Source organism: Haemorhous mexicanus, chromosome 16 (genome assembly GCF_027477595.1).
Source record: "Haemorhous mexicanus isolate bHaeMex1 chromosome 16, bHaeMex1.pri, whole genome shotgun sequence".
NCBI lineage: Eukaryota > Metazoa > Chordata > Aves > Passeriformes > Fringillidae > Haemorhous > Haemorhous mexicanus.
Window position 1 is genome coordinate 6,019,228 of NC_082356.1, and position 25,333 is coordinate 6,044,560.

The window sequence follows — 25,333 nt, forward strand, 5'->3', positions numbered from 1 at the left end:
TATTAATGAGCCCCACTGAGTGTTGTTACTGACAAAGCCTCTCCAGGGACTAATTACAGCAGATAATTGGAGGCCATGATTGCACAAACCTCTCAGAGACTCCAAGGCAAAAGCCAAACCCAAAGTCCTTTGAAAACCCTGCAGTCCCTGGGAGCATTCAGGAGCCCCCAGGGCCATTGCTGAGCAAGGCTCCCCAGGGACTCCTTCCAGCAGATCCTTGAGGCCACTGGGATGTGGGCTAGGGGGGGATGCTGAGGGCAGGACAAGGGGCTGACAGTGCCCAGCTTGGCTGGGGCTGTGCCAGGAGGCCCCAGTGCCTCAGGACAAGGTGTCTCCTCCCAGCCCTTGGTGGCACAGACCCTGCTGTGCCCCAGGGCACCAAGACTTGGCTTCTCTTTGTCCCCACCTGTCATCACTGCCTCCAGTTCTCTGCTCTGCTTGGGGCCTGGGGACACTTTCTCAGTTGTGTCCCTCAGTGGGACCCATTAAAAGTTCAAGAAACTTTGGAGTTGGATTCGGACTTGGAGTTCTGGAGAGGTTTCTTCAGCTCCCTGTCAGGAGCCTGAGCACAAAGCCCCAGAGGCTCATTAAAGTCCTTGTGCTGTGTCTGTGCTGATAAGCTGGGCCGGGCTCCTGGCACAGAGGCAGCTCCTGGTAACCAAGAAGAGCTTCAAAAGCACATTTCTCTTGATGAGAAGCTTTTCTCCCACCCAGCAGGGCTGGGGCACTGCCTGCAGCCACCCCGGGCACAGCACAGAGGCACAGAGAGCTTCAATCAGTCAGGGCTGGGAAGGTGCTGAGAAGTGCCTGGGGCACAATCACTGCCAGCCCTTGGCACAGGAACCTCTGGCTGCAGGACAATGCAGCTGCAGCTCCTGGAGCCATCTCCTAAAGCTGGAACATCCCAATGCCTGCAGACTCTGTGAGTACATTCTCTGATTCTCTCTTGTGCAGAGCAGCCAGGGGTGCCCAGGGCTGTCCTGCAGAGCAGGGTCCTGCAGCCCAGGGCACTGTGCTGGGGCAGGGACTCTGCTGCCTGCCAGGGACAGCTCTCAGCCAGCCCGGGAGCTGCTCCCAGCCCTGGGGGACAAGATCTGGGTGAGAGGAGAGAGCTGGTAAGGCTTGGAAGTGTTCTCCTTCTGTGGGGAGGATGCTGCATTGTTCAGGACTGCTCCCATCATGGCATTTAACTTCAGAACATTTCCATGTAGATTATACAGGGAGCACAGCAAGGGAGGGGCTGCATAAAAGGGAAAATCCTGCTTTATTTATCTACTGCTCTGGGTTGCCTGGATGGGAAATGGCCCAAAGATATTTCTCTTTCAGTTGAGGTTGAAAAAAAAAAAAAAATATTACAGATCTGAATAAATGAGGCAGTGACAGAAATCAGCACAGGGCCCCTTAGAGGCAGCATCAGTGTTGCTTTTCCAGCCTCCTCAGGTATGCTCTGATGTTGCCATCAGAGCCTGCAGAGCCAGAGCTGCCCCTGGGCTGTGCCAGAGCTGGGAGGGGTCTGCAGGGCAGAGCTGAGCCCCCAGTGTTGTGCTGGGCTCTGGCAGCAGTGGCAGGGCCCAGCCCTGGGCACAGGGAAGCAGCTGCTGGCAGGGACAGCTCCAGGCAGAAGAGCCCTAGCCAGGCAGTGAGGGTAAAGTTGTCCCCAGGATGTGCTGGGATATTTAAAGTCCTCACCAAACAGAACTATTTCCTGATTACTTTTCTTACAGATCCCCATGCAAAGGCACAGTAAATGTCCAACAGCAGCTCCATCAGCCACTTCCTCCTGCTGGCCTTGGCAGACACGTGGCAGCTGCAGCTCCTGCACTTCTGCCTCTTGCTGGGCATCTCCCTGGCTGCCCTCCTGGGCAACGGCCTCATCATCAGCGCCGTAGCCTGCGGCCACCACCTGCACACGCCCATGTTCTTCTTCCTGCTCAACCTGGCCCTCACTGACCTGGGCTCCATCTGCACCACTGTCCCCAAAGCCATGCACAATTCCCTCTGGGTCACCAGGAACATCTCCTACTCAGGATGTGCTGCTCAGGTCCTTCTTTTGTATTTCTTCATCTCAGCAGAGTATTTCCTCCTGACCATCATGTGCTACGACCGCTACGTGTCCATCTGCAAACCCCTGTACCACGGGACCCTCCTGGGCAGCAGAGCTTGTGCCCACATGGCAGCAGCTGCCTGGGCCAGTGCCTTTCTCAATGCTCTGCTGCTCACAGCCAATACATTTTCCCTGCCCCTGTGCCATGGCAATGTCCTGGGCCAGTTCTTCTGTGAAATCCCCCAGATCCTCAAGCTCTCCTGCTCCAAATCACAACTCAGGGAACTGGGACTCATTGCAGTTAGTGCCTGTTTAGGACTCAGTTGTTTTGTGTTCATTGTTTTCTCCTATGTGCAGATCTTCAGGGCTGTGCTGAGGATCCCCTCTGAGCACGGACGGCACAAAGCCTTTTCCACCTGCCTCCCTCACCTGGCCGTGGTCTCCCTGTTCCTCAGGACTGGCACATTTGCTCACCTGAAGCCCTCCTCCATGTCCTCTCCATCCCTGGATCTGGCCCTCTCAGTTCTGTACTCGGTGGTGCCTCCAGCCCTGAACCCCCTCATCTACAGCCTGAGGAACCAGGAGCTCAAGGCTGCAGTGTGGAGACTGATGACTGGATGGTTTTGGAAACATTAAACTGCTGGCCAATTTCTGCCACTTGCTTGTAATACAAGTCGTCTTTGATACTTCTTGTTGGTTTCACTTTGGAGATTCTTTTTCTTTGTTTTAGTTTTTTCATACTATCCACAAGGAAAAGTCATTGTTTGTGCCATTATTAATTTTGTTTCTCTCCACCTTCCCTGTGGCCACAGGCTGTGTCAATTCGGGGCTGTGCTCTCAGTGGCTTTAAAGGAACTAAAGAATCTTCCAGCAGAGTTTTCTGCAGAGATGCCCATGTGTTGCCTTCTCTGGAGCTGCAGCAGCAATGTCTGTGTGCAGAGCTGGGGGCAGATCAGTGCTGGCCCAGCAGCTGTGCCCAGCAGCAGCAGCACTTGGTGTTGCCAGTGCTGCTCCCGTGGCCCTGCCCCGCTGCCCTGGTGGCCCTGGTGTTGCTGTAGGGCCTGAGTGCTCTCGGGGCCGGGCACAGCCCTGGGGGTGGCAGTGCCAGGGCTGCAGCAGGGACAGGCCATGGGCACTGCTGGGGCAGCGCTGACACCTCAGGCCAGGCCCTGGGGGCTCCAGGCTCCTTGCCCAGGCTCTCTCAAGAACACACCCAGGCCAATGCTCAGCACAGAAAACCCCCGTGAGCAGCCCCAGGGTGGCCATGGGCAGGCTGGGGGCAAACAGCATGGCTGGTGCTCTACAAGGGCCCTGGGGGAGATGGGAAGGAGCAGCAGAGCAGGGGCTGATCCATCCCCAATGTGCTGGACAGCCCAGGGCAGCATCCCAGAGCGTCCTCATGGAGCTGCCAACAACATCCCCCCTCTGCAGCCCTGGCCTCTCCCCCAGCTCACACAGGTGCCCCATCCTTGCAGGCACAGACATGGCAGCACTGGAGCCCCTGTTTGCATTGCACAGAGCAGGGGGGAGCACCCCCATGGTGTTGGTGTGGGGACATGAACCTGAGGGAGCACAAATGCCATCAGCCCCTGGGGCCAGCAAGGGCTGGGGGACACCAGAGAAACCCCTCAGCTTTGTCCTGGCTTCTGCAGTCAGCCAGAAAGTTTGTTCCCATCAGCTGGGAGTGTCCTGTCCCACTGCAGACGCTGTTGCTCAGAGCCAGGGCTGCCTGGCAGCCACCCCCAAACTGCCCTGAACATTTCCTTGGCTTCACCTTTGCTTTCCTTACTCTTCCTGCTACAAATTTCTTCTCATTGCCCACCGCTGTTCCCTCCCCTGCAAACAGCCATCCCTGTTTGCCCTTCCCTCTCTGGCCCCACTCCCCATTGCAGTTCCTGACTTGGCACCATGGGAATGTCCCTTGGGGAGCAGGATCATCCTACAAGTGCTGCAGGAATTGTCTGCAGGCTCCTGCAGTGCCTCCTGCTGCTCCCTTGCCAGAGGCACCACAGGCCAGGGGGGCACATCTGGGCTGCTGTGTCTGGCTCTGGGGCTCCCTGTTCTGGGCAATGAGGAGGAGCTGCAGAGGCTCTGCAGGACTGACAGGATGGGCTTTGGGCCTGGCAGGAGAAGCTGAGGCACCTGGGCTGCTGGAGCTTCTGAAGAGGAGGCCCAGGGCTCATCCTGCAACTGCTCCAAGGGTGGTTTCAGAGAATCCCAGAATCAGCAAGGTTGGAAAAGACCCTGGAGATCACGAAGTCCAGCCTGTGCCCTGACACAACCTTGTCCCCCCTGAGCCTCCTCTTCTCCAGGATAAACAACCCCAGCTCCCTCAGCCACTCTGAATAGGACTTGTGCTCCAGACTCCTCCCAGCCTTGTTGCCCTTCTCTGGACACGCTCCAGCCCCTCCATGTCCTTCCTAAATTGGGGGCCAGAACTGGACACAGCACTCAAGGCGCTGCCCAAGCAGTGCTGAGCACAGGGGAAGAATCACTGCCCTGCTCCTGCTGGCCACACCATTCCTGAGCCAGGCCAGGAGCCATTGGCCTTCTTGGCCACCTGGACACACTGCTGCCTCATGTCCAGCCTGCTGCCCATCAGTCCCTGCAGGTCCCTTTCTGCCTGGCTGCTGTCCAGCCACTCTGTCCCCAGCCTGTAGAGTGGGAGGGAGGAAGGGAGGAAGGAAGGAAGGAAAAGAGGAAGAGGGTCCAGATCCAGTCCTTCCTGAAATGTGCTGTTTGCTGGCACTGCCAGTTCCCAGATCTGGATATTTCCCTATTCTGGCACAGCCCAATTGCAGCAACGTGCTGGCACAGGAATGAGAATTCCTGGTACTTGTACGTACTATATAAACCTTCTTGTAAACCTCCTTGTAGACATACTATATAAACCTTCTGTCAAACCTTAAAAATTCTCTACAAATTCATGTCCAGCATTACTGGGTCTGGCCCCACCCAGATCTGGTGTTTGCTGGCACCGCCAGTGCTCAGATCCTGCAGTTTCCCAGTGGCAGCACAGCCCAAGTCCAGCAGGTAGCTGGCACAGAAAGCCAAAACCCGGCAATTTTCTGGTGTCAGCACCGGCACTGCCCAGATCTGCTGTTAGTTGGCACTGCCAGTACCCAGATCTGGCAATTTCCCAGTGCTGGAACAACCCAAATGCAGCAATTTTCTGGCAAAGAAAGCCAAAACCTTGCAGCTTCCTGGTGCAGCCACCAGCACCGCCCAGATCTGGTGTTGGCTGCCACTGCCTGTGCCCAGATCCGGACATTTCCAGGTTCCAGCACAGCCCAAGTGCAGCAAGTTTTTGGAAAAGAAAGATAAAACACAGCAATTTCCTGGTGCCAGGACTGCCACTGCCCAGATCTGGGGTTTCCCAGCACTGCCAGTGCCCAGATCCAGAGATTTCTGGGTGCCAGCACAGCCCAAGTGCAGCAATTTGCTGGCGCAGAAAGCCAAAACCAAGCAAATACCTGGTACCCACAGCAACCCGATCTCATGTTTGCTGACACTGCTAGTGTCCCGATCAGGAATATTTCAGATGCCTGTCCAGTGTAATTCCAGCAGTTTGCTGGCACAGAAAGGGAACATTTGGCAATTTCCCAGTGGCGGCACAATCCCCGCCCAGATCTGGTGTGTGCTGGCACTGCCAGTGCCCAGATCTGGCAATTTCCCAGTGCCAGCACAACCCAAATGCAGCAATTTTCTGGCAAAGAAAGCCAAAACCTGTCATGGCCCAGACCTGGTGTGTGTTTGGGCTGGTTTAAAAGAAGAAGGAGGCCTTGGTTTAAGGCCGTGGGAAAACCCTCTTTAGTTAGGCTGAGCAGGAGCTCCTGCCCATATTCCTCTTGTTCAGTTATATAGACTGTAACTAGAAAGTTCTGAGTTCTCTTTGCTACCATTGGTTACTTTTTACTGCAAAAATTATAATATTCTTAATTGTTCCTTCCTCTTGGATCCTTCCCTCAGATCCCACCTTAACCCCTCCCCATAAATAAATGTATAAATATCCCTGCTAGACCCTGGACCCAGGCTTTTTTCTGCTTCGCTCTCTGAACTGTGCACGCCGTCCTGTTTGTTGCGTTTGCCTTCATTAAAGTTCTGTTTCCAGACACCCAGATGAAAGCAGTCTCTCTCTGTAAAGGGCCAGAGCTGGTTCTCAGGGAAACCACTGGTGAAGGGTCTGGACAAGGACCAGAAGATTTCACTGGTGTTTGCTGGCACCACCAGTTCCCAGATCTGGAAATTTCCCTGTTCCAACACTGCCCACGTCCAGCAATTTGCTGGCAAAGAAAGCTGAAACCTGGCAATTTCCCCTTGCCAGCACTGCCCAATCTGGTGTTTGCTGCTAGCAGGACTCCAGGAAGGAAGGAAGGAAAGAAGGAAGGAAAGGGTCCAGATCCAGTCCTTCCTGGAGCCTGGAGCCTGGAATGGGATGTTTGCTGGCACTGCCAGTGCCCAGATCTAGAAATTTCCTTATTCTGGCACAGCCCAAGTGCAGCAATTTGCTGGTACAGAAATCTAAAACCCGGCAACTTCCTGCAACTGGCTCTGGGACCTCCCACATCTTGTGTTTGCTGCACCAGTACCCCGATTTGGAAATTTCCCAGTGCCAGCAGAGCCCAAATCCAGCAGATTTCTGCCACTGGCAACGACACGACCCAGATCTGGTGTTTGCTGGCAGTGCCAGCGCCCAGATCTGAAAACTTCCTGGTGCTGCCACAGCCCAAGTCCAGTGATTTTCTGGCACAGAAAGACAAAATTTGGAAATTTCCAGGTTCTGGCTCCAGCAACATCAAGATCTGGTGCTGCACACACAGTGCAGTGTGGAAAGCCAAGAGAAGCGGCAGCTGGTGGCTGCAGAAGTTCAACCTTGTTCTCCACAAGAGGTTCTTGAAAAGAACAGACAGGAGAAGATTCCTGGAAAACTGAAACAGCTTTCCAGAAGTGACATGAAAACAGAAGACACAATCCAGGACATTTTCCTCTATTTATTTCTATGCTCCCCTTCTCCATGTTGCACTACTTCTCCATCCCAGTAATTGTAGATGCACCTCACCTACAAGATTGGTGACTTAGCAAGTTTTAGGCACTTTAAAATACCATGAGCCACACACACTTTTCCTTGCTCTGTTTTTACTGGAAAGCAACACTGGAGATGGAAGTGCAGTGCTGGGGTCAGGTAAGAATCCTACACCAAGGGAAGGTGTCCCGACAGTGTTTGACCCTCAGCAAGGACAATGCCCAGCAGCAAGCGAGGGGATTGCTCTGCCAGCATGCAGGAGTCAGGGCTCTGCATCTGGGCTCAACACTGCAAAGTTCCCGTGTTCAGACAGACGAAGGGGCTGTCCCCGGGGCGCGCGGGGCTCGGCCGTGGGGCTCGTGGGGCGAGCGGGGAACGGACACGGGGACGAACGGCACCGGGGCTTCAGTTGCAGCGGCGGCAGCGGCGGCAGCGACAGTGGCGGCAGTAGCAGCGGCAGCAAAAAAACAGAGAAGCCTCTCTACTCTTTTTCTCTTTATCTTTCTCTTTTTCTTTCTTTCCCTTTCCCGCTGTCGGGCACTCTTCTCTCGGGGCCCGTTGCCCGGCGTTCCTCTCCTCTCCCCGCCTCCCTCTCTCCCCTTGCCGGGCCCGGCCATGCCCCCAGCCCGCCCCTGGCCCCGGCCGGGGCTGCCCCGTCCCCATCCCCGTCCCCGTCCCCGTCCCCGTCCCCGTCCCCGGGCGTCCCGCCGCAGTCTCGCCTCCGCCCGGCTCTGGCCGTACTGGCGGTGGTGCTGCTGGGCGGGCATCAGTGCCTGGGGCTCGGGCGGCATCGCCGCCCTTTGTCTCCGCCTGGCCCGAGCCCGGCCCCGGCCCCGACGCCGGGCCCGACGCATGGTCCATCCCCGACCCCGACCCCGGCCCCGGCTCCTCCCGGGGCCCGCGGAGGACACACGCGGCGCGGCCGTTCCCGCCGCCTCCGCTGCGGCTTCCCCGGCCCGAGCTCCGCCGCTCGGCAGCGCGGCCGCCGGCCCCGAGCCTCCCGTGTCGCGTTCCCAAGAGCGAACGCCCGGGGATGGCCGGCCCGGGGCGGGTGAGGGGCGCTCGGGGGCCGTAGCTGGCCCCGGGCCGAGCGCTGACAGCCGCGTCCCGCCCGCAGGGAAGGCGCAGGAGGCCCTGCAGGAGCGGTACCGGCTGGGTTCGCTGCTGGGGCGCGGCGGCTTCGGCAGCGTCTTCGCGGCCACGCGGCTCTCGGACGGCGCCCCGGTGAGCGGCGGGGCCGGCGGCGGGCGCAGGAGGAGGGGGCGGAGGAGGAGGAGGATGGGGCTGTGCCTGGGCAGGGCGGGCGGCGAGCTCAGCCCGCTCTTCCCCTTGGCTTGCAGGTGGCCATCAAAAGGGTGCCACGGAACCTCGTCCGGCACTGGGGCGAGCTGGTGAGTGAGCGGGGCCAGCGGCAGAAGCCGGGGCTGCCGGGCGGGGATGAGCCGAGGTCCGGCAGGGTGGAAGCCTCCAGGACGGCTCGAGGGGGAGCGGGCGTGGGGCCAGCACAGGGCGCAGAGCATCCCGGGCTGGGTGAGGGCTTCCCCAGGCCTGGCACGGCATCGGCTCCCACTGACGGCATTGTGCTCCTCCTGCAGCCCGACGGCACCAGCGCACCGCTGGAGATCGTGCTGCTGGACAAGGTGTCCACCGGCTTTCCTGGTGTGGTGCAGCTGCTGGAGTGGCTCGAGCTCCCCAACAAAATTGTGATGGTGCTGGAGCGGCCAGAGCGGTGTCAGGACCTGCAGGATTTCATTCGGGCACGGCGGTTCCTGTCCGAGGAGGTGGCACGGGGGCTGTTCCGCCAGGTGCTGGAGGCCGTGCGGCACTGCACCAGCTGCAGGGTCCTGCACCGCGACATCAAACCAGAGAACATCCTGGTTGACCTGGCCACCGGGCAGGCCAAACTGATTGACTTTGGCTGTGGCACCTACCTGCAAGACACAGCCTACACGCACTTTGCAGGTGAGCCTCCACAGGGGTGTGCTCCTGGTGCTGGCATCTCATGGCCCAGCATCTCCCAGGCCAAGCTGGCTGTGGCAGAGGGGATTCTCCCTTTTGCTGCCAGTCAGGGGACTGAGTCTTCAGCTGAGTTGCTTTGGAGGGGGGCTGGGTGGGGAGCCATCTTCCAGCCCTGCTGGCAGCCTTTTCCAGCCACTCTGCCCAGGACAGGGGCTGGGCTGGGGCAGCCAGCCCGACAAAAACCCCCATGGGTGGAGGTAGCAGAGAGGGGTGGCCAGAACCTGTGCCCCAGCCAGTTTGCTGTGCAGGCAAGAGGAAGGGCTTGGACTGCTGCACTTGCCCTGTTTGCCTTGGCTTCATAATATTTTAGGGGCAATGCAAGCAAGGAGGATAAGGGAATGTTTTTTCCCCAGCACAGAGGGGTTTTCCCTTTGCATGTCATGGTCAGGCCTAGCCAGGCCTGCCCTCTTCCAACACCAGTGGCTTCTTTTGCAACCCTGAGTTTGTGCACAAGTCCCAGGTGCTGGTGAGAGGGCAGTGGTCACCCTGTGTGCCACTGATGCAGCCCCTGCATGCCCAGGGATGCTGGGGCCAGGCTGTGGGAGCAGCAGCATCCTCCTGCTGAACTCCATCTGTATTCCATAGGAACACCGTCATACAGCCCCCCAGAATGGAACCACTATGGCTGGTACCACGGCAAGGCAGCAACGATCTGGTCCCTGGGCATCCTGCTGCACCAGATGGTCTGCGGGGAGCACCCTTTCAGGAGGGGCTGGAACATCTGCTGGGGCCAGCTCTCACTGCCACAAGGGCTCTCTCAAGGTGGATCCACATCTCTGGGCATGGGGGGAATACCAGTGCTGGGAGACAGCAGCGGGCTCGTGAGCATCCCGCTCTGGCAGCTGCTGAGGAGGGGGCACATGTCCTGCTCTCCTCCAGAACAGGGAATTGATGGGAAAGTTGAGGCCCAGCTCTGAGCGTATCCAGAATGGCCTGGGCATGGGAATAGTGGGGCAAAGCAGACAGGAGCCTTCTCCAGCTGAGCGGCAGTTTCTGCTTTCTCTCCCCAGAGTGCAAAGATCTGATCAGGTGGTGTTTATCCGTGCACTTCTTGGACAGACCCACATTAGAAGACCTGTTCTGTGATCCTTGGGTGCAGGATATTCCTCTGCCATAGAAGAAGGGAGAGAGCCACAGGCACACTTTGATCCCGGGCCCTGGTAAGTTCCAGCCCCACACACACCTTGGCAATCAGAAGCAAAGGAAGCCAGAACCTTTTTGTGCTGCCTGTGTCACTGCCCAGGGGTCATGGGATGGGAACACGCAGCCCTTGTGCTGGAGCTGAGCTGCCCTGCCCAGCACTGGTGGCCACCATCCAGGCTGGTTTTGCTTGTCCTGGTTCCCTGACAGCTGGGGCCCTGGGCAGAGCCCTGAGAGCCTGGTCTCACCGCAGGGAAGGAGAAGGAGCCCCTGGAGAAGCTGTACCAGGTGGGGATGTTGCTGCTGCTGCTGCTGGAGACAGTGAGGATGACATCAAGGATGATAAGCTCTTCTCAACCTGGCCACCAGTGGCTGAGGGTGATGGACTTTGATTCTGGCACCTTCTTCAAAGCCAAAGTCCACAGGGTATTTGCAGATGAGTCCAGAGCTGGGGAAATGCTCCCAGATTTGGGCATTGCCCAGCCTGGCAGGGAAGCAAAGGTTCCCCCTTTGCTGGGGCAGATGCAACTCATTCTTGAGTCGGCTGCCCAGCTGCTTTTTGGCAGGGCTGGGGGGATGGGCTGGGGTGGGTACAAAATGGGAGTGGGCTCCTGGCCCTGCCAACAGCCCCCAGCACCCACCGTGGCCTGGGCTGGGGCTGGGGCAGCCAGCCCGGCACAAACAAACCCCATGGTGGGAGCAGAGGTGGGACTCCAGAACCTGTGCACAGCTGCTTTGCTGTGCAGGCAAGGAAGGGCTTGGGCTGCTCCACTGCTCTTGTTTGCTTTGGGATCCCCGTGATTTTGGTGGCCAGTGCAGGGGGGAAGAGAGAAAGTGTGGGCTTCCCTCCCCAAGGCTGGGTTCTTCCCTAGCATGTAGGGGTTGGGCCTTCCTCAGCCTTTGACAGAGATAAGAGTTTTTCCCTTTTTGTCTCTAATCTCTTTTCCATAATGTGTTGTTTCTTTTTCCAGAGGAAGCATTCTGGGTGGTCCAGACTGGATGGGAAGTGCTTGGGAGCAGCTGTAGCGTGGATGTGCCGTGCCCTTGGGGAAGGCTGAGGACATGGTTTGGGAGCAGCTTTTCTTCCAGCCGTGGATGGCGTGAGGTGGGTCCCTGTCTGCTTGGAAGGGTGGGATCAGAGCTTTTGGGAGATGGCAGCGAGCACAGGAGCATCCTGCTCTGGGCAGCTGCTGAGGGCTGGATGTGCCATGGCTGGCTGCAGGCTGGGCACATGTCCTGCCCTCCTGCTCTGTTCCCAAAGGCAGCAGGGATGGGCAGCTCTGGGCACAGCTCTGGGCACAGCCAGCATGGCCTGGGCACCACAGGCCTTGGCACAAGGGGACAGGAGCCCTCAGCTGACGGGCAGTTTCTGCTTTCTCTCCTTGCAGCCGGGCTCTGCGGGTGCTGAGGCTGCTCTGGGCTCTGCCAGGGCTCTGCTGGGCTCAGCCCTGGGCCCAGCTGGGCTGGCTCTGCCCTCACATTGCTCTGACAGCTTTGCATCAGACGGGCCCGTTCTGAGCACAGCGCCTGAGCTTTCTGCTTTGGCAGGTGAGTGAGACTCTCCTGCAGGCCCAGAGATTGCAGCTGGGGACACACATCCAATTGGCAAGGACCCAGACTCTCCACAGTCCCATCTAAATGCCTGGGTCTCCACAGGGTGTTTTGTCTGTCCCGTTCTTCCTTCTTTATTGGTTGGAATTGTGCAATTGCACTTTCTTCCTCCTCTAGAAGTGCCACGAGTGGGCCAAGGCTGGCGAGTGGGCCGTGTTCCTGAGGCAGTGCAGTCTGGAGCTGATGGATGGAGAATTGCCCTTCTGCACTTCCCAGCCAGAGCAAGAAGCCGTAAGTGGGATTTGGTGTCTTTAAGAAATCCCTGACAGTTTCAAAGGGAATGTGCAGCTCATTACCAGGGTGAGGAGGAAGGTCATCTTCTAAAGGATTTGGGGATTGACGGGGCTTCAATTCCCAGTCCTCCTTGGAGCTAGAAGGGCACAAAACAATTTCCTCTTGCTTTGAGCACAATTTCAAATAACAGTGTTGGAAACTAAGCCCAAAATCTTTTAAAAGGCTGCTGAGGTCAGTAAGATGGATCCATGCCATCAGCCCATTTACAATGTAAATAACTAAGTTCTCTTTTTAAAAAGATCATTTACCTCTTAATTCAAAGAATGTAACTTTGCATTTATGTTTTGTTTTTTTCACTAACATTCTGTTATGTTTTTTCACTAACCATTGATTTTATTCTTATCTTTTACAATTTATCAAGTTTTTTTTTCTTTTTCTTTTTTTTCTCTTTAAATAGAAAACGTGGCCTTCAAAAGGAATGTCCTTTGCTCCTGGTTCCCATGTGGAGCAGCTCCCTTCCTGCTGGCTGAGCTGCTCAGGCAGAGCCCAGCAGCTCCTGGCCCTGCAGGGCTGAGGCTTTTCCCCGTTGCTGGGCACAGACTGATGGAGCAGCACTGCTGAACACGGGCACACCCAGAGGGACCAGCAGCAGCTGCCTTTGGCCACCCGAGGCTCCAAGGGCCAAGCTCTGAGCAGACAGGGCTGGAAGAGACTGGCAGGCTCCCTGTTGGCTGTGCTGCCCCACTTGTGCCTGGCCCAGCTTTGCTTGGGGCGGAGGGAGAACAAGGGGCAGCTCCCTGCCAGCCCCAGCCCAGGGACCCCTCCAGCCCCGGGGCTTGGGGCACTGTCAGCACCTGCTGCTCCAGCCAGGGCTTCTGCTGGCCCTGACAGCAACAGCCAAACTGGGGCTGATCCTGAGGGAGCAGCAGCAGGGCCTGGATCTGATCCCTGACTCTGGGCCAGGGCTGCACAAATGACCCCACAGCAGCAGCAGCAGCAGCAGCAGCACATGGAGCTGACTTTCAGCACAGCCCCTGCCCCTCTTCCCTCTTGTGTGCAGCGGTGTCACAGCAGCCTGAGGCACCTGGGAGCCCCCAGTGCCAGCAGGGACTTGAGATGACAGCTCTGGGCTCCTGGAGGTTGTGCGGGGAATGGAGCTGGGGGCTCCTTGTCCATGGGGAGCTTCCAGATGGAAAAGGCTGCTGTGCCCAGGCAGCTCCAAGGGCACAGAAAGGAGGGTCTCCAGCACTGGATCTGTGCCAGTGCCACAGTCCTGGGCAGCAGCCAGCGAGCTCTGGGGGAACAGAGGGCACAGCAAGAGGGACAGAACCAGGCAAGGTCAGAGACTGCAGAGAGCCAGACCCAGGAGCAGGAACAGCTGCTCCATTGCACTCTTGGAGAAAGCTCTTGGCTGGTTCAGAGCGCTGAAAGGCGTGAAGGGCAGAGAGGAGGCCACAGCAAACAATGCTCCTGTTTCCACAGCCTCCCCTCTCAGTGTCCCAGAAGGAATTGGATGGACTGTGTTTGTCTCTCCGAGTCGTCTCGTTCAGCATGAGCAGCTCAGCACCAGGAGCTGAAGGAGCTGAAGCCTCAGGCCACAGGAGCTGGGCAAGAGGGAACTTTCTGAGCAAAGTCATGCTGCTAAAATAGCCCCAGCTGAATGCAGTGGATATAACCATGGAATCCCAGAATCCTTTCAGTTGGAAAAGACCTCTGAGCTCACCAGTGCAGCCGGTCACCCAGCAGTGCCAAGCCCAGCACTAAACCACGTCCCTGAAGGGCCAAGGCCTGGACAACAGCCCTGAGGGAGGCCTGGACAGCAGGCCCTGAGCCAAAGGTGCCTCTGGATGAACCTTCCACCCAAAGGTTATCTTTGTATCTGCTCCCTAATGAAATATGCATGGTCATTAGCACTGTGATAGATGTAGGCACTCCTCAGTGAAACATGCATTGACCTTTCTGTGTTTAGAAGCCAGACAAGGCCATGAAATCTGACATCTGGCCTTGTTTGGGGCTGAGGGATCAAAGTCACTTCCTCTGGTTCCTCCTGGGGCCCTGGCCAGGCTTTGGGAGGGAGCCAAGAGGAGCATGAAACCAGATGTTCCCCCACTAGAAGTGCTGTCAGTTTGTTCATCCAGCACTGTCAGAGCTGGGCCCTCTCCCAGCGGGGTTGGAGCCTCACCTGTGGCTGGAGGCACCTGCAGGAATTCCCAGTGCCAGGAGTGGCTCTGCAGCCCTGGGCTGTGACAGCTTCCTCCAGCTGCTGTGTGGATCTGGGGGATGGAAAAGGCTGAGGGTAAATGCTGCTGGATCTTTGTTAATGACTGCAGGCAATCTTTGGTGGGGATGATTGGGTCCATTGCTGAGCTGCTCCTTTGGTGATTCTTTGCTGCTTTGAGCTGCAGGAAATGACACTGATTCCTTCAGCTGGAGTCTGTGTCCTTGGTGCTGACCCTGCCCACTGGTAAAACAAAACTGGCACAGTCTGGCCAGATGACAACAAAATGTCACTTGTTCAGTGTAAATGTGAGGAATCAGTCCCATCAGAAATTCCTAGATTGGAAGCCCTTCCCGGAGTTCCCTGGCTCTGGAGTGGGCTGAGGTTGGAGCACCATGTGAGCAGTGGGGCAGTCGGTGAAAAGAAGCTGCACCCCTGGATGTCTTCAAATGCATCCAAAAATTGCAAATGGAAAAGGAAAAGAACTTGTGGGTTTGGGCAGACAAAGATGGATTTGTTAAGAGTTCATTGGAAACAGCACCTTCAGAAGGAACAATTATTGCTGGAATGCTCCCACATGGAGCAAGAGAAGGTTTTAATCTTGAGCACAAATGCATTTGTGCAAGTGAAATATTAATATAAGAAATAACTTTATATGTATTTACAGCATAATATACTTTAATATATGTGTGTATATATATATATGTCTATATCTATCTATATCTATATGTCAGTATCAATATCTATATTTACATATAAAATAATAATGATGTGAAATAGTGCTGACATTACTAATTTGGTAACTTTGGCTGCTCAGGGATGTAACACTAAATACCCTACAGAACAGGACTGGCCAGGACCCTAATGTCAGTGGTCAACTTTGTGAGATTGCATACAATGAAAAAAGGAGGACGGGATGAAATTGGCTATTTTTACAGGGTTTGCTGATACTGTGATGCAGAGTGCTTTGTCTGTTCCTGTGAAAAATACAGTGGTTAAGCCTGCAGGGTTTTTCATGTACCAGACTATCCACAAGCTGCAGGATTGGTTGAACGGGTGAAGGGGTTGTGAAAAGAGCAGTTGAAAGAATGAGGAGATGGGAACCTGTGCCCATGGAGAACCCATCTCCCAGATGTGCTCCATGCCCTTAACAATGGCCCACTGGGGAAATGGAAACCCCCTGGCTGTGCAGGGCTGCACCCAATTTGCAAATACAGCCATGGGCAATGAGACTTGGACTGCCTGGGAAATTGTTCTGGCTGGAATGGCCCCTGGCAGGGCCAGCCCAGAGGCTGCAGGGCTGGGCCTTCATGCACTGGAATTAATTGGGATAAATTCAAAGCTAATGAGAGCTATCAATACTGAAACAGGAATTGAGATTCCTCCAGGACACTTTGCTTTGGTCACTGCTCGCTTGGAGCTTGGCCTTGCAAAGTGTTCATGTCATGGCAGGAGGAATTGATGCAGAATATCAAGGAGAAATTGCAGTAATTCTATTAAACAATAGTGAACAAGTTTGGATTATTCAACCCCATGACAGGGTAGCCCAATTATTGAAATTGCAATTTTAAGAAAGGTTGTGAAAAAAGGAGCTCCACCTCCAATCACCACCATTTGTGGAGATAAAGGGTTTGGATCCAGCAGCCCTAATAATGGAGCCAGAGTGTGGGTGTGGAGGCCAAAAGGCCCTCCCGAGGCAGCTGAAGGAACAGCTCCTAGGAAAGACAACTCTGAGTCCTGAAACCTGGGCAGGAGCAATGGGAATGTGTCCCTGCAGCCAAGTGTTCTGTGTGAGACCCAGCAGATCTGACAGGATATTGTTTTACTCATCCTGCCAGAGCAAATCTCCCTGTTTGCCCCAAGGGCCCCTTTGGAAAATGCTCTGATCCACGGGGCTCCATGTGCAGGCTGCTGTGACCCTGAGGGACTTCCAGAGGAATTCCATCCAGGAGCCTGGGTGCCCCTCAGGGACTGGGACCCGGCCCCCTTCCAGCCAGAGGGGAAAGGGCCCCCCAAGCCTTGTTAGGCACAGACAACATGGTAAAGCTGAACAGCAAAGGGCCTCAGGGCATTATTCTGGAATTAAAAAGGCACCAGCTCCATGGACAACAGAATTATTGTTCCCAACTCGAATGAGACTGAGAAAAAAGAATGAAGAACGGTGTCACTAAAGTACTACTGATGTCTGTAAGTTGTACCTTGATGGTCAGCCAGAATCTTTGTCTGCCACAAACACCTCTAGTGTTTCCCCAAGGGGTGAGTGATCAAAATGTAATGATTAGTTATGAAAATGTGAAGATCAGGGTAGCCAAAGCAGTGCATGTCACCAATTGCTGGGGATGTTCTCAGCTGGAGTTGGGAGGGATGGGGTTCCCTTGGAGGGCCCACCCTGTGGGGTGGCCAGAGCTCTGTCCCTGGGCTCTGCCTGTCACTGTCAGTGAAGGGACAGTTAAAGAAAACACAGGAATACAAGGATCACTTGGACAGGATTCCCTGAGATTTCCCTCCAGGAGAATCCCAACCCTGTTCTAGTTCTAGAGGCCCCAGTGTGAGAGGATTTCTGTGCTTTTCCATCCCTGCCAATGTCAGTAGAACTCGGGGTGCTGGAGCTGCTCGGTGTCAGTGTCACACCACTCTTGGCTGCAGGGCCACCATTTCGGGTCCTTCAGCAACAACCACAAGGAAGAGTTGGGGCCCAGGGAACATTTTCCCCCCAAGGAGTGCCCTGGATTTCAGCAAGCAAAAGATTCTGGTTCATCCTGTGCCCCATGTGTGCTGCCCTGTCCTGTGGCGTTTCCATGAATAAGCTGAATGGATTATTAGCAGAAGTAGCAACTGATCCTGTTGAAATGTGCAATAGAACTTAATTGAAGCAGAAGAGGAGGTGCCTTTATGCCTAATATGGAAATCTAAACTGTGTTATTGAAAGAATTGTTGAGGGTTGTAGTTCATTGTAGGTCTGAGGGCTGATCAAAGTACCAAGGCCTGAACAGGTCCTGAGGAAAAGTTCACCTCTAGATGAACCTTCCAACCAAATGTTAGATTTGTATCCACTCCTTAAGGAAGCATTATTACCAACATGATCAGTGTATGTGTTCCTTGATAAAAAGTGGATTTATCTTTCTGTATTTAGAAACCAGAGCAGGCCCCACCTGGCCTTGTTTGGGGCTGAAGGATCAAAGCCAACTCCCCTGGTTCCTCCTTGAGCCCTGGCCAGGCTTGGGGAGAAAGCAATGAGGAGAATGAAACCAGATGTTCCCAGAGTAGCAGTGATGTCAGCTTGTGTGTTTAACAGTGTAAAAGCTGTGCCCTCTCCCAGGGGCCTTGGAGCCTCCTTGCCTGCAGAGGTGGAGGCACCTGGAGGAATTCCCAGTGTCTGGGAGTGGCTCTGCAGTCCTTGGCTTCCCCAGCTGATGTGTGGATCTGGGTGATGGTAGAGCCTGAGGGGAACTGCTGATGGATCTTTCTTTAATCACTGCAGGCAATCTTTGGTAGTAATGACTGGATGGATTGCTGAGCTTCTTTTGTAATTCTTTGCTAACGATGATGTGCTTTGCTGAGCTTATCCTTTTGTAATTCTTTGCAGCTGTGCATGATATAAATGACACAATTGCTTAAGTTGGTGCCTGTGTCTTTGGTAGTGACCCTGCCCACTGGTGAAACAGGGCCCCCTCTTGCCTAAGTGTTCCCTGGCAAGGCAAAATCCCTGCCTCCAAAATTCCCCCCCTCCTCCTTGTTCCCCCCTTCATACACTGAGCATGATGTCCTATGGTCTGGGGTATCCCTGGGGTCAGTTGGGGTCCCCTGTCCTGGCTGTGTCCCCTGCCCAGCTGCCCCGCAGCCCCAGCCCCTCCCCAGCGTGGCTGGACCAGGGGCAGGACAGGCCTTGGCTCTGCTGCAGCTCAGCAAGAACAAAACCATCTCTGCGTGCTCAGCCCTGTGCTCAGCACCCGGCCCAGCAGTGCCTCAGTGCCAGTGTCTGTGCCCTCAGTCCCTGCCAGGGCTTTCCATGGCAACTGCCAGCACAGGTGAGCCAGGTGTCACCCCCAGGGACGGTTGCCATGGAAACAGTGCCCAGCACTGCCCCTTTCTGTCTGGCTGACCTGGCCTTTGGCCCTGGCAGTGGCGTTGGCTGCTGGTTCCTGGTGCCTGAGCGGCCAGCGCGGCACAGGGCAGGTGGCCATGGCACAAGCCCCCAGCCAGGGATCCCCTCTGGCTCTGGGCAGTGACACCAGCCCCCAGCAAGGGGCCCAGGGCAGGTTTCCATGGCCACCATCCACCACAACAGGTCTGGGCATTGGTTGCCATGGCACCAAACTAAGGAACGGGTCCCCATGGCCATTGCCATGGCACCTGGTGGCACCAAGGAATGTCACTGCAATTGTACCTGGAACAGCCCTGGCACTGCTTTGTCCTGAGGGCTGCCATGGCAGCCGAGGGCAGCAACAGCTCTGCAGGCAAGTGGCCATGGAACCTGGCTGCAGAAATGGCTCCTTGGGCTGGTTTCCAAGGAAACCTGAACTGATGGGGGTGCCCATGGCACCCAAACCCAGCAGTGGGGTCACTGCAGTGTCTATGGCAACAGTCCCTTGCAATGGCCCACTGCCTGTTGGCATGATGATCCACCCTCACAGCTGGCCCAGGGCAGGTCTGGAGTGCTCTTGGTGGCACCTTGGGCTTGGCCCACACTTGAGGAGGATGTCTGTTTGCAATGGGGAAACTCAGGAGTTTTAGATTGCTTCAAAAATAAAGGAAGGAAAATTCCTCTTTGGCTGTGTGCAGCCAGTTCTCCAAGCAAAGCAGGTCCCAGGTGAGTGAGGAGAGACACGATGGGTTTGGGGAATGTGGAGCAAGGTTGTCCATGCTGGCTCAGACCTCAAGGCACAGCTTCTCTGAGCAGGCCAGACCTCCTTAGGACAATTCCTGTATCAATATCAGTCCCTGATTGTTACAATCACCTCTTGTGTAATAAGAACAGCCATAAAAGACACTCTTTAAAATAGGAATCCATATTTCATAGAAGCTCTTTGAACTCTTTCTCCATAACTGTCAAAGGAAACCCTCCTAATGAACTGCACTGGAGCAGAGGGAAATCAAGGCAGAGCCATGGTTTGTCAGGACTTGTTTGATCCTAATGAGCCTCACTGTGCATTTGGAGCTGAGCCCTGGAACCTCAGGGCCTGGGAAGAGATTGCACAAACCTTTCCAGGTGTCATAGTCAGAGGAAACACCTAAAGTGTCTAACAGTGTTAATGGGTCCCACTGAGGTCCCTCTCCAACACAGGCTCCTCATGGGCTCCTTGAAGGAGAGAACTGGAGGCCAGGATGGCACAAAAACCTCTCAGACACTCAGTGTGGAAAGGAAATTCCAAAGTACCTTAAAAACCTTGAGTATCTCAAAGCATTAATGAGCCCCACTGAGTGTCAGTACAAAGCTCTCCAGGGACTCATTAAAGCAGATAGTTGGGGCCATGATTGCACAAACCTCTCACACAGTCTGTATCCAAAGGGAAACACCAAGTACCTTAAAAGAACTGAAGTACCTTGAAGCATTAATGAGCCCCACTGAGTGTTGTTACTGACAAAGCCTCTCCAGGGACTAATTACAGCAGGTAATTGGAGGCCATGATTGCTCACACCTCTCAGAGACTCCAAGGCAAAAGCCAAACCCAAAGTCCTTTGAAAACCCTGCAGTCCCTGGGAGCATTCAGGAGGCCCCAGGGCCATTCCTGAGCAAGGCTCCCCAGGGACTCCTTCCAGCAGATCCTTGAGGCCACTGGGATGTGGGCTAGGGGGGGATGCTGAGGGCAGGACAAGGGGCTGACAGTGCCCAGCCTGGCTGGGGCTGTGCCAGGAGGCCCCAGTGCCTCAGGACAAGGTGTCTCCTCCCAGCCCTTGGTGGCACAGACCCTGCTGTGCCCCAGGGCACCAAGACTTGGCTTCTCTTTGTCCCCACCTGTCATCACTGCCTCCAGTTCTCTGCTCTGCCTGGGGCCTGGGGACACTTTCTCAGTTGTGTCCCTCAGTGGGACCCTTTAAAAGTCCAAGAAACTTTGGACTTGGATTCGGACTTGGAGTTCTGGAGAGGTTTCTTCAGCTCCCTCTCAGGGACTGATGTTCAGGGCCTGAGCACAAAGCCCCAGAGGGTCATTAAAGTCCTTGTGCTGTGTCTGTGCCGCTGAGCTGGGCTGGGCTCCTGGCACAGAGGCAGCTCCTGGTAACCAAGAAAAGCTTCAAAAGCACATTTCTCTTGATGAGCAGCTTTTCTCCCAGCCCAGCAGGGCTGGGGCACTGCCTGCAGCCACCCCAGGCACAGCACAGAGGCACAGAGAGCTTCAATCAGTCAGGGCTGGGAAGGTGCTGAGAAGTGCCTGGGGCACAATCACTGCCAGCCCTTGGCACAGGAACCTCTGGCTGCAGGACAATGCAGCTGCAGCTCCTGGAGCCATCTCCTAAAGCTGCAACATCCCAATGCCTGCAGACTCTGTGAGTACATTCTCTGATTCTCTCTTGTGCAGAGCAGCCAGGGGTGCCCAGGGCTGTCCTGCAGAGCAGGGTCCTGCAGCCCAGGGCGTTGTGCTGGGGCAGGGACTCTGCTGCCTGCCAGGGACAGCTCTCAGCCAGCCCTGAGAGCTGCTCCATTATCTGGGAGGAGGACTAGATCTGGGTGGGAGAAGACAGCTGGTAAGGCTTGGAAGTGTTCTCCTTGTCTGGTGAGCATGCTGCATTGTTCAGGACTGTTCCCATCATGGCATTTAACTGCAGAACAGTTCCAAGCAGATTATACAGGAAGCACAGTGAGGCAGGGTCTGCATAATAGTGAAAATTCTGCTTTTTAAATTTACTGCTCTGGGTTGCTGGATGGGAAATTGCACATAGATATTAATCTCTGACTTCAGGCTGAAAAAAATGAAAAAATTTTCTCTCCGATCTGAATAAACCAGGCTATGATAGAAATCTGCTCTTAGAGGCAGCATCAGTGTTGCTTTTTCAGTCTCCTCAGGGTTGCTCTGACATCGCCATCTCAGCCTGCAGAGCCAGAGCTGCCCCTGGGCAGTGCCAGAGCTGGGAGGGGTCTGCAAGGCAGAGCTGAGCCCCCAGGGCTGGGCTGGGCCCCGGCAGCACTGGCAGGCCCCAGCCCTGGGCACAGGGAAGCAGCTGCTGGCAGGGACAGCTCCAGGCAGGAGAGCCCTGGCCAGGCAGTGGGGGTAAAGTTGTCCCCAGCTGTGCTGGGATATTTAAAATCTTCTCCAAGCCCAATTATTCCATGATTGCTTTTTTTACAGATCCCCATGCCGAGACAGCACAAATGTCCAACAGCAGCTCCATCAGCCACTTCCTCCTGCTGGCCTTGGCAGACACGCGGCAGCTGCAGCTCCTGCACTTCTGCCTCTTGCTGGGCATCTCCCTGGCTGCCCTCCTGGGCAACGGCCTCATCATCAGCGCCGTAGCCTGCAGCCACCACCTGCACACGCCCATGTTCTTCTTCCTGCTCAACCTGGCCCTCACTGACCTGGGCTCCATCTGCACCACTGTCCCCAAAGCCATGCACAATTCCCTCTGGGACACCAGGACCATCTCCTACACAGGATGTGCTGCCCAGCTCTTTTTCTTTCTTTTCTTCATCTCAGCAGAGTTTTCCCTCCTGACCATCATGTGCTACGACCGCTACGTGTCCATCTGCAAACCCCTGCACCACGGGCCCCTCCTGGGCAGCAGAGCTTGTGCCCACATGGCAGCAGCTGCCTGGGCCAGTGCCTTTCTCAATGCTCTCATGCACACGGCCAATACATTTTCCCTGCCCCTGTGCCATGGCAATGCCCTGGGCCAGTTCTTCTGTGAAGTCCCCCAGGTCCTCAAGCTCTCCTGCTCCAAATCCTACCTCAGGGAACTTGGGCTCATTGCTGTTAGTGGCTGTTTAGGATTTGGGTGTTTTGTGTTCATTGTTTTCTCCTATGTGCAGATCTTCAGGGCTGTGCTGAGGATCCCCTCTGAGCAGGGACAGCACAAAGCCTTTTCCACCTGCCTCCCTCACCTGGCCGTGGTCTCTCTGTTCATCAGCACCTCATTTTTTACCTACCTGAATCCCCCCTCCATCTCCTCCCCATCCCTGGATCTGGCCTTGTCAGTTCTGTACTCCGTGGTGCCTCCAGCCCTGAACCCCCTCATCTACAGCCTGAGGAACCAGGAGCTCAAGGCTGAAGTGCGAAGACTGATGACTGCATGGTTTCAAGAACATTGAACTGCTGGTCAATTTCTACAAATCACTTCTAATAAAACTAGTTTGTGATACTTTTTGTTGGTTTCATTTTGAAGATTTGTTTCCTTTGTTTTAGTTTTGTTATATTGTCTATAGAGAAATGTCATTATTTGTGCCATTTCTGATTTTGTTTCTCTCCAGGTTCCCTGTGGCCACAGACTGTGTCAATGAGGGGCTGTGCTCTCAGTGGCTTTAAACAAACTGAAGGATGCCCCAGCAAAGTTTTCTGCAGAGATGCCCTTTTGTTGCCTTCTCTGGAGCTGCAGCAGCAATGTCTGTGTGCAGAGCTGGGGGCAGATCAGTACTGTTGCAGCAGCTATGCTCCTGCTGGACACACCATTCCTGATCCAGGCCAGGAGCCATTGGCCTTCTTGGCCACCTGGGCACACTGCTGCCTCATGTCCAGCCTGCTGTCCATCAGTCCCTGCAGGTCCCTTTTTGCCTGGCTGCTGTCCAGCCACTCTGTCCCCAGCCTGTAGCACTGCTGGGCTTGTTGTGGCCAAAGTGCAGGACCTGGAACTTGGATTTGGTAAACCTTACTTTGCTGGGTTTGGGCCCTGCATCCAGCCTGTTCAGGGCCTTGTGCAGAGCCCTCCTATGCTCCCACCGATCAACATTCACACTCTGCAAAGATGTCCTTGGTTCCAAGGGGCCCCTCAGTGTCAGAATGGCCTCCGTGTTACGCCAGGTATTGCACTCTCACACTGGTCTCCTTGGTTCCATGAGACCATGCAGAGCAACAATGGTCTCCTTTGTTCCATGGGGCCCAATATTTGACAATATTCTTGTTGGTTCCATGGGGCTTCAGAGTTTCACAATGTTCTCATTAGTGCTGCAGTTTCACAGTGGCCCCTTGGTTCCATGGGGCCCCAGAGTGTCACAATGGCCCCATGGTCACATGAGGTCCCACACTGTCACCATGGTCTCTGTGGTTCACAATGGACTCCTTGTTTCCACGAGGTCACACAGTGTCACAACAGCCTTCCAGATCCCTTGAGGCCCCATCGTGTCACAGTGGCCCCTTGGTTACCCAGGATCCTGCAGTGTCACACTGTCCCCTTGGTTCCATGAGGCCCCGCAGTGTCAGAACGGCCCCTTGGTTCCACTGGGCCCTGGAGTCTCCCAATGGTCTCCTTGGTTTCACAGTGTCAAAATGGTGAAACCCCTTGGTTATACAAGGCCCCGCAGCGTCACAATGGCCTCTGTGATTCCACCAGGACCCAGTGTCACAGTGCACTCCCTGGTTCCATTTGGCCCCACAGCACCACAATGGACTCCGGGTTCTATGGGGCTGCACAGTGTCACCATGATCGTCTTAGTTCCACAAGGCCCTGCAGTGTCACAATGGCCCCTGGTTTCCCCAGAATGTCCCAGTCATCACAGAATGATGGAATCGAATAGGCTGGAAAAGACATTTGAGATCATCCAGACCAACCAATGCCCTCATACTGCCTTGTCACCTAGACCATGCCACTAAGTGCCACTGGAGAGGGACTGTGACTGTGCCACCTCCCCCCAGGCCAGCCCATTCCAATGCCCACTCACCCTTTCTGTGAAGAATTTCTTCCTATTGTCCAACCTAAACCTCCCCTGGTGCAGCTAAAGGCTGTGTCTTCTTGTCCTGCCCTCCAGCACATCTACACTCACACCCAGCCTGGTGTCATCCGCAATTTGTGATTGGTGGACTGGATCCCCTCAGCCAGATCATCCGTGAAGATATTAAACAGGACTGGGCCCAACACAGATCCCTGGGGGACACCACCAGTGCCTGAACACCAGCTGGGTGCAGCACCATCCCCACCACTCTCTGGGCCCAGCCTCAGCCAGTTCTTAATTCTCACAGTGAGGAGGGAACCTGCCCAAGCCATGGGTGGCAACTTTTCCAGGGAACGCTGTCAGAGACAGTGTCGAAGGCTTAGCTGAGTCCAGATAGACACACCCACAGCCTTTCCCACATTCACAGGTTGATCAACTGGTCCTACAAGGAGACCAGGTTGGTCAGGCAGGACCTGCCTCCCCTAAATCCACACTGGCTGGCTCTGATCCCTCTGCCATCCTGTGGGTGCCCTGTGATGGCACTCAAGGTGATCTGTTCCATAACCTTGCTGGGCACCCAGGTCAGGCTGACAGGCCTGGAGTTCCCCAGATCCTCCTTCCAGCCCTTCTTGCAATGGGCTCACACTGTCACCTCCAGTGCTCTGAGACCTCCATGCTGAGCCAGGACTGATGGTAGATGATGGAGAGCAGCTTGGGGAGCTCATCCACCAGCTCCCTCATCTCCCTAGGATGGATCCCATCCAATCCCATACACCTGTGAGCATCTGGGTGGCTCAGCATGTCACTACTGCTGCCTCCTGGATTACAGAGGGGACTGTTCTGCTCCCTGTGCCCATCTACCAGCTCAGAAGAACACTTGTCCTGAGGGCAACCTGTTCTAATATTGAAAATTGAAATAAAAAAGAAATTAGGTAGCTCAGCCTTTTCCTTATCTTTAGTTACTATATTCTCCATTGCATCCAATAAAGAGTAAAGGCTCTCCTTCGCCCTTCTTTTGTTATAACTAAAAAAAAAACTTTTTTTTTTTTATACAGAAGCTGACAGGTTAAGTAGTAATTGAGCTTTCACCTCTCAGCTTTTCGTTCTGCATGACCTAACAACATCTTTAAACAATTCCTAAGTTACCAATCCATTTTTCTTCTAAGTTCCCACAAAAGCTCCATGGGCAGACAGGACAGTCATTTTCCTCACTAGCTAATCATTTTGCACACTGGGACAGGCTGCTCC

The 25,333-nt window shown here is 55.0% G+C and overlaps 2 protein-coding genes across 2 annotated transcripts; both read left to right on the forward strand.

Annotated features, from left to right (window-relative positions):
• Positions 1-7,754: 7,754 nt before the first annotated feature.
• LOC132334813 (serine/threonine-protein kinase pim-1-like) lies at positions 7,755-10,240 on the forward strand (the record flags this gene model as incomplete). Its single annotated transcript, XM_059860988.1, has 5 exons — positions 7,755-8,291; positions 8,408-8,458; positions 8,663-9,029; positions 9,672-9,848; positions 10,097-10,240. Coding segments are annotated over 5 exons (1,239 nt in total), but the record flags the coding sequence as incomplete, so codon positions are not given.
• An 11,340-nt stretch (positions 10,241-21,580) lies between these two features.
• LOC132334829 (olfactory receptor 14J1-like) lies at positions 21,581-22,531 on the forward strand. Its single transcript, XM_059861012.1, has one exon. It carries the CDS (start codon positions 21,599-21,601, stop codon positions 22,529-22,531), a length of 933 nt encoding a protein of 310 aa, XP_059716995.1. The 5' UTR covers positions 21,581-21,598.
• Positions 22,532-25,333: the final 2,802 nt, after the last annotated feature.

What these genes read in the sequence shown, in the direction of transcription:
- LOC132334829 (XM_059861012.1), top strand. Translation starts at nt 21,599, where the DNA reads ATGTCCAACAGCAGCTCCATCAGCCACTTCCTCCTGCTGGCCTTGGCA.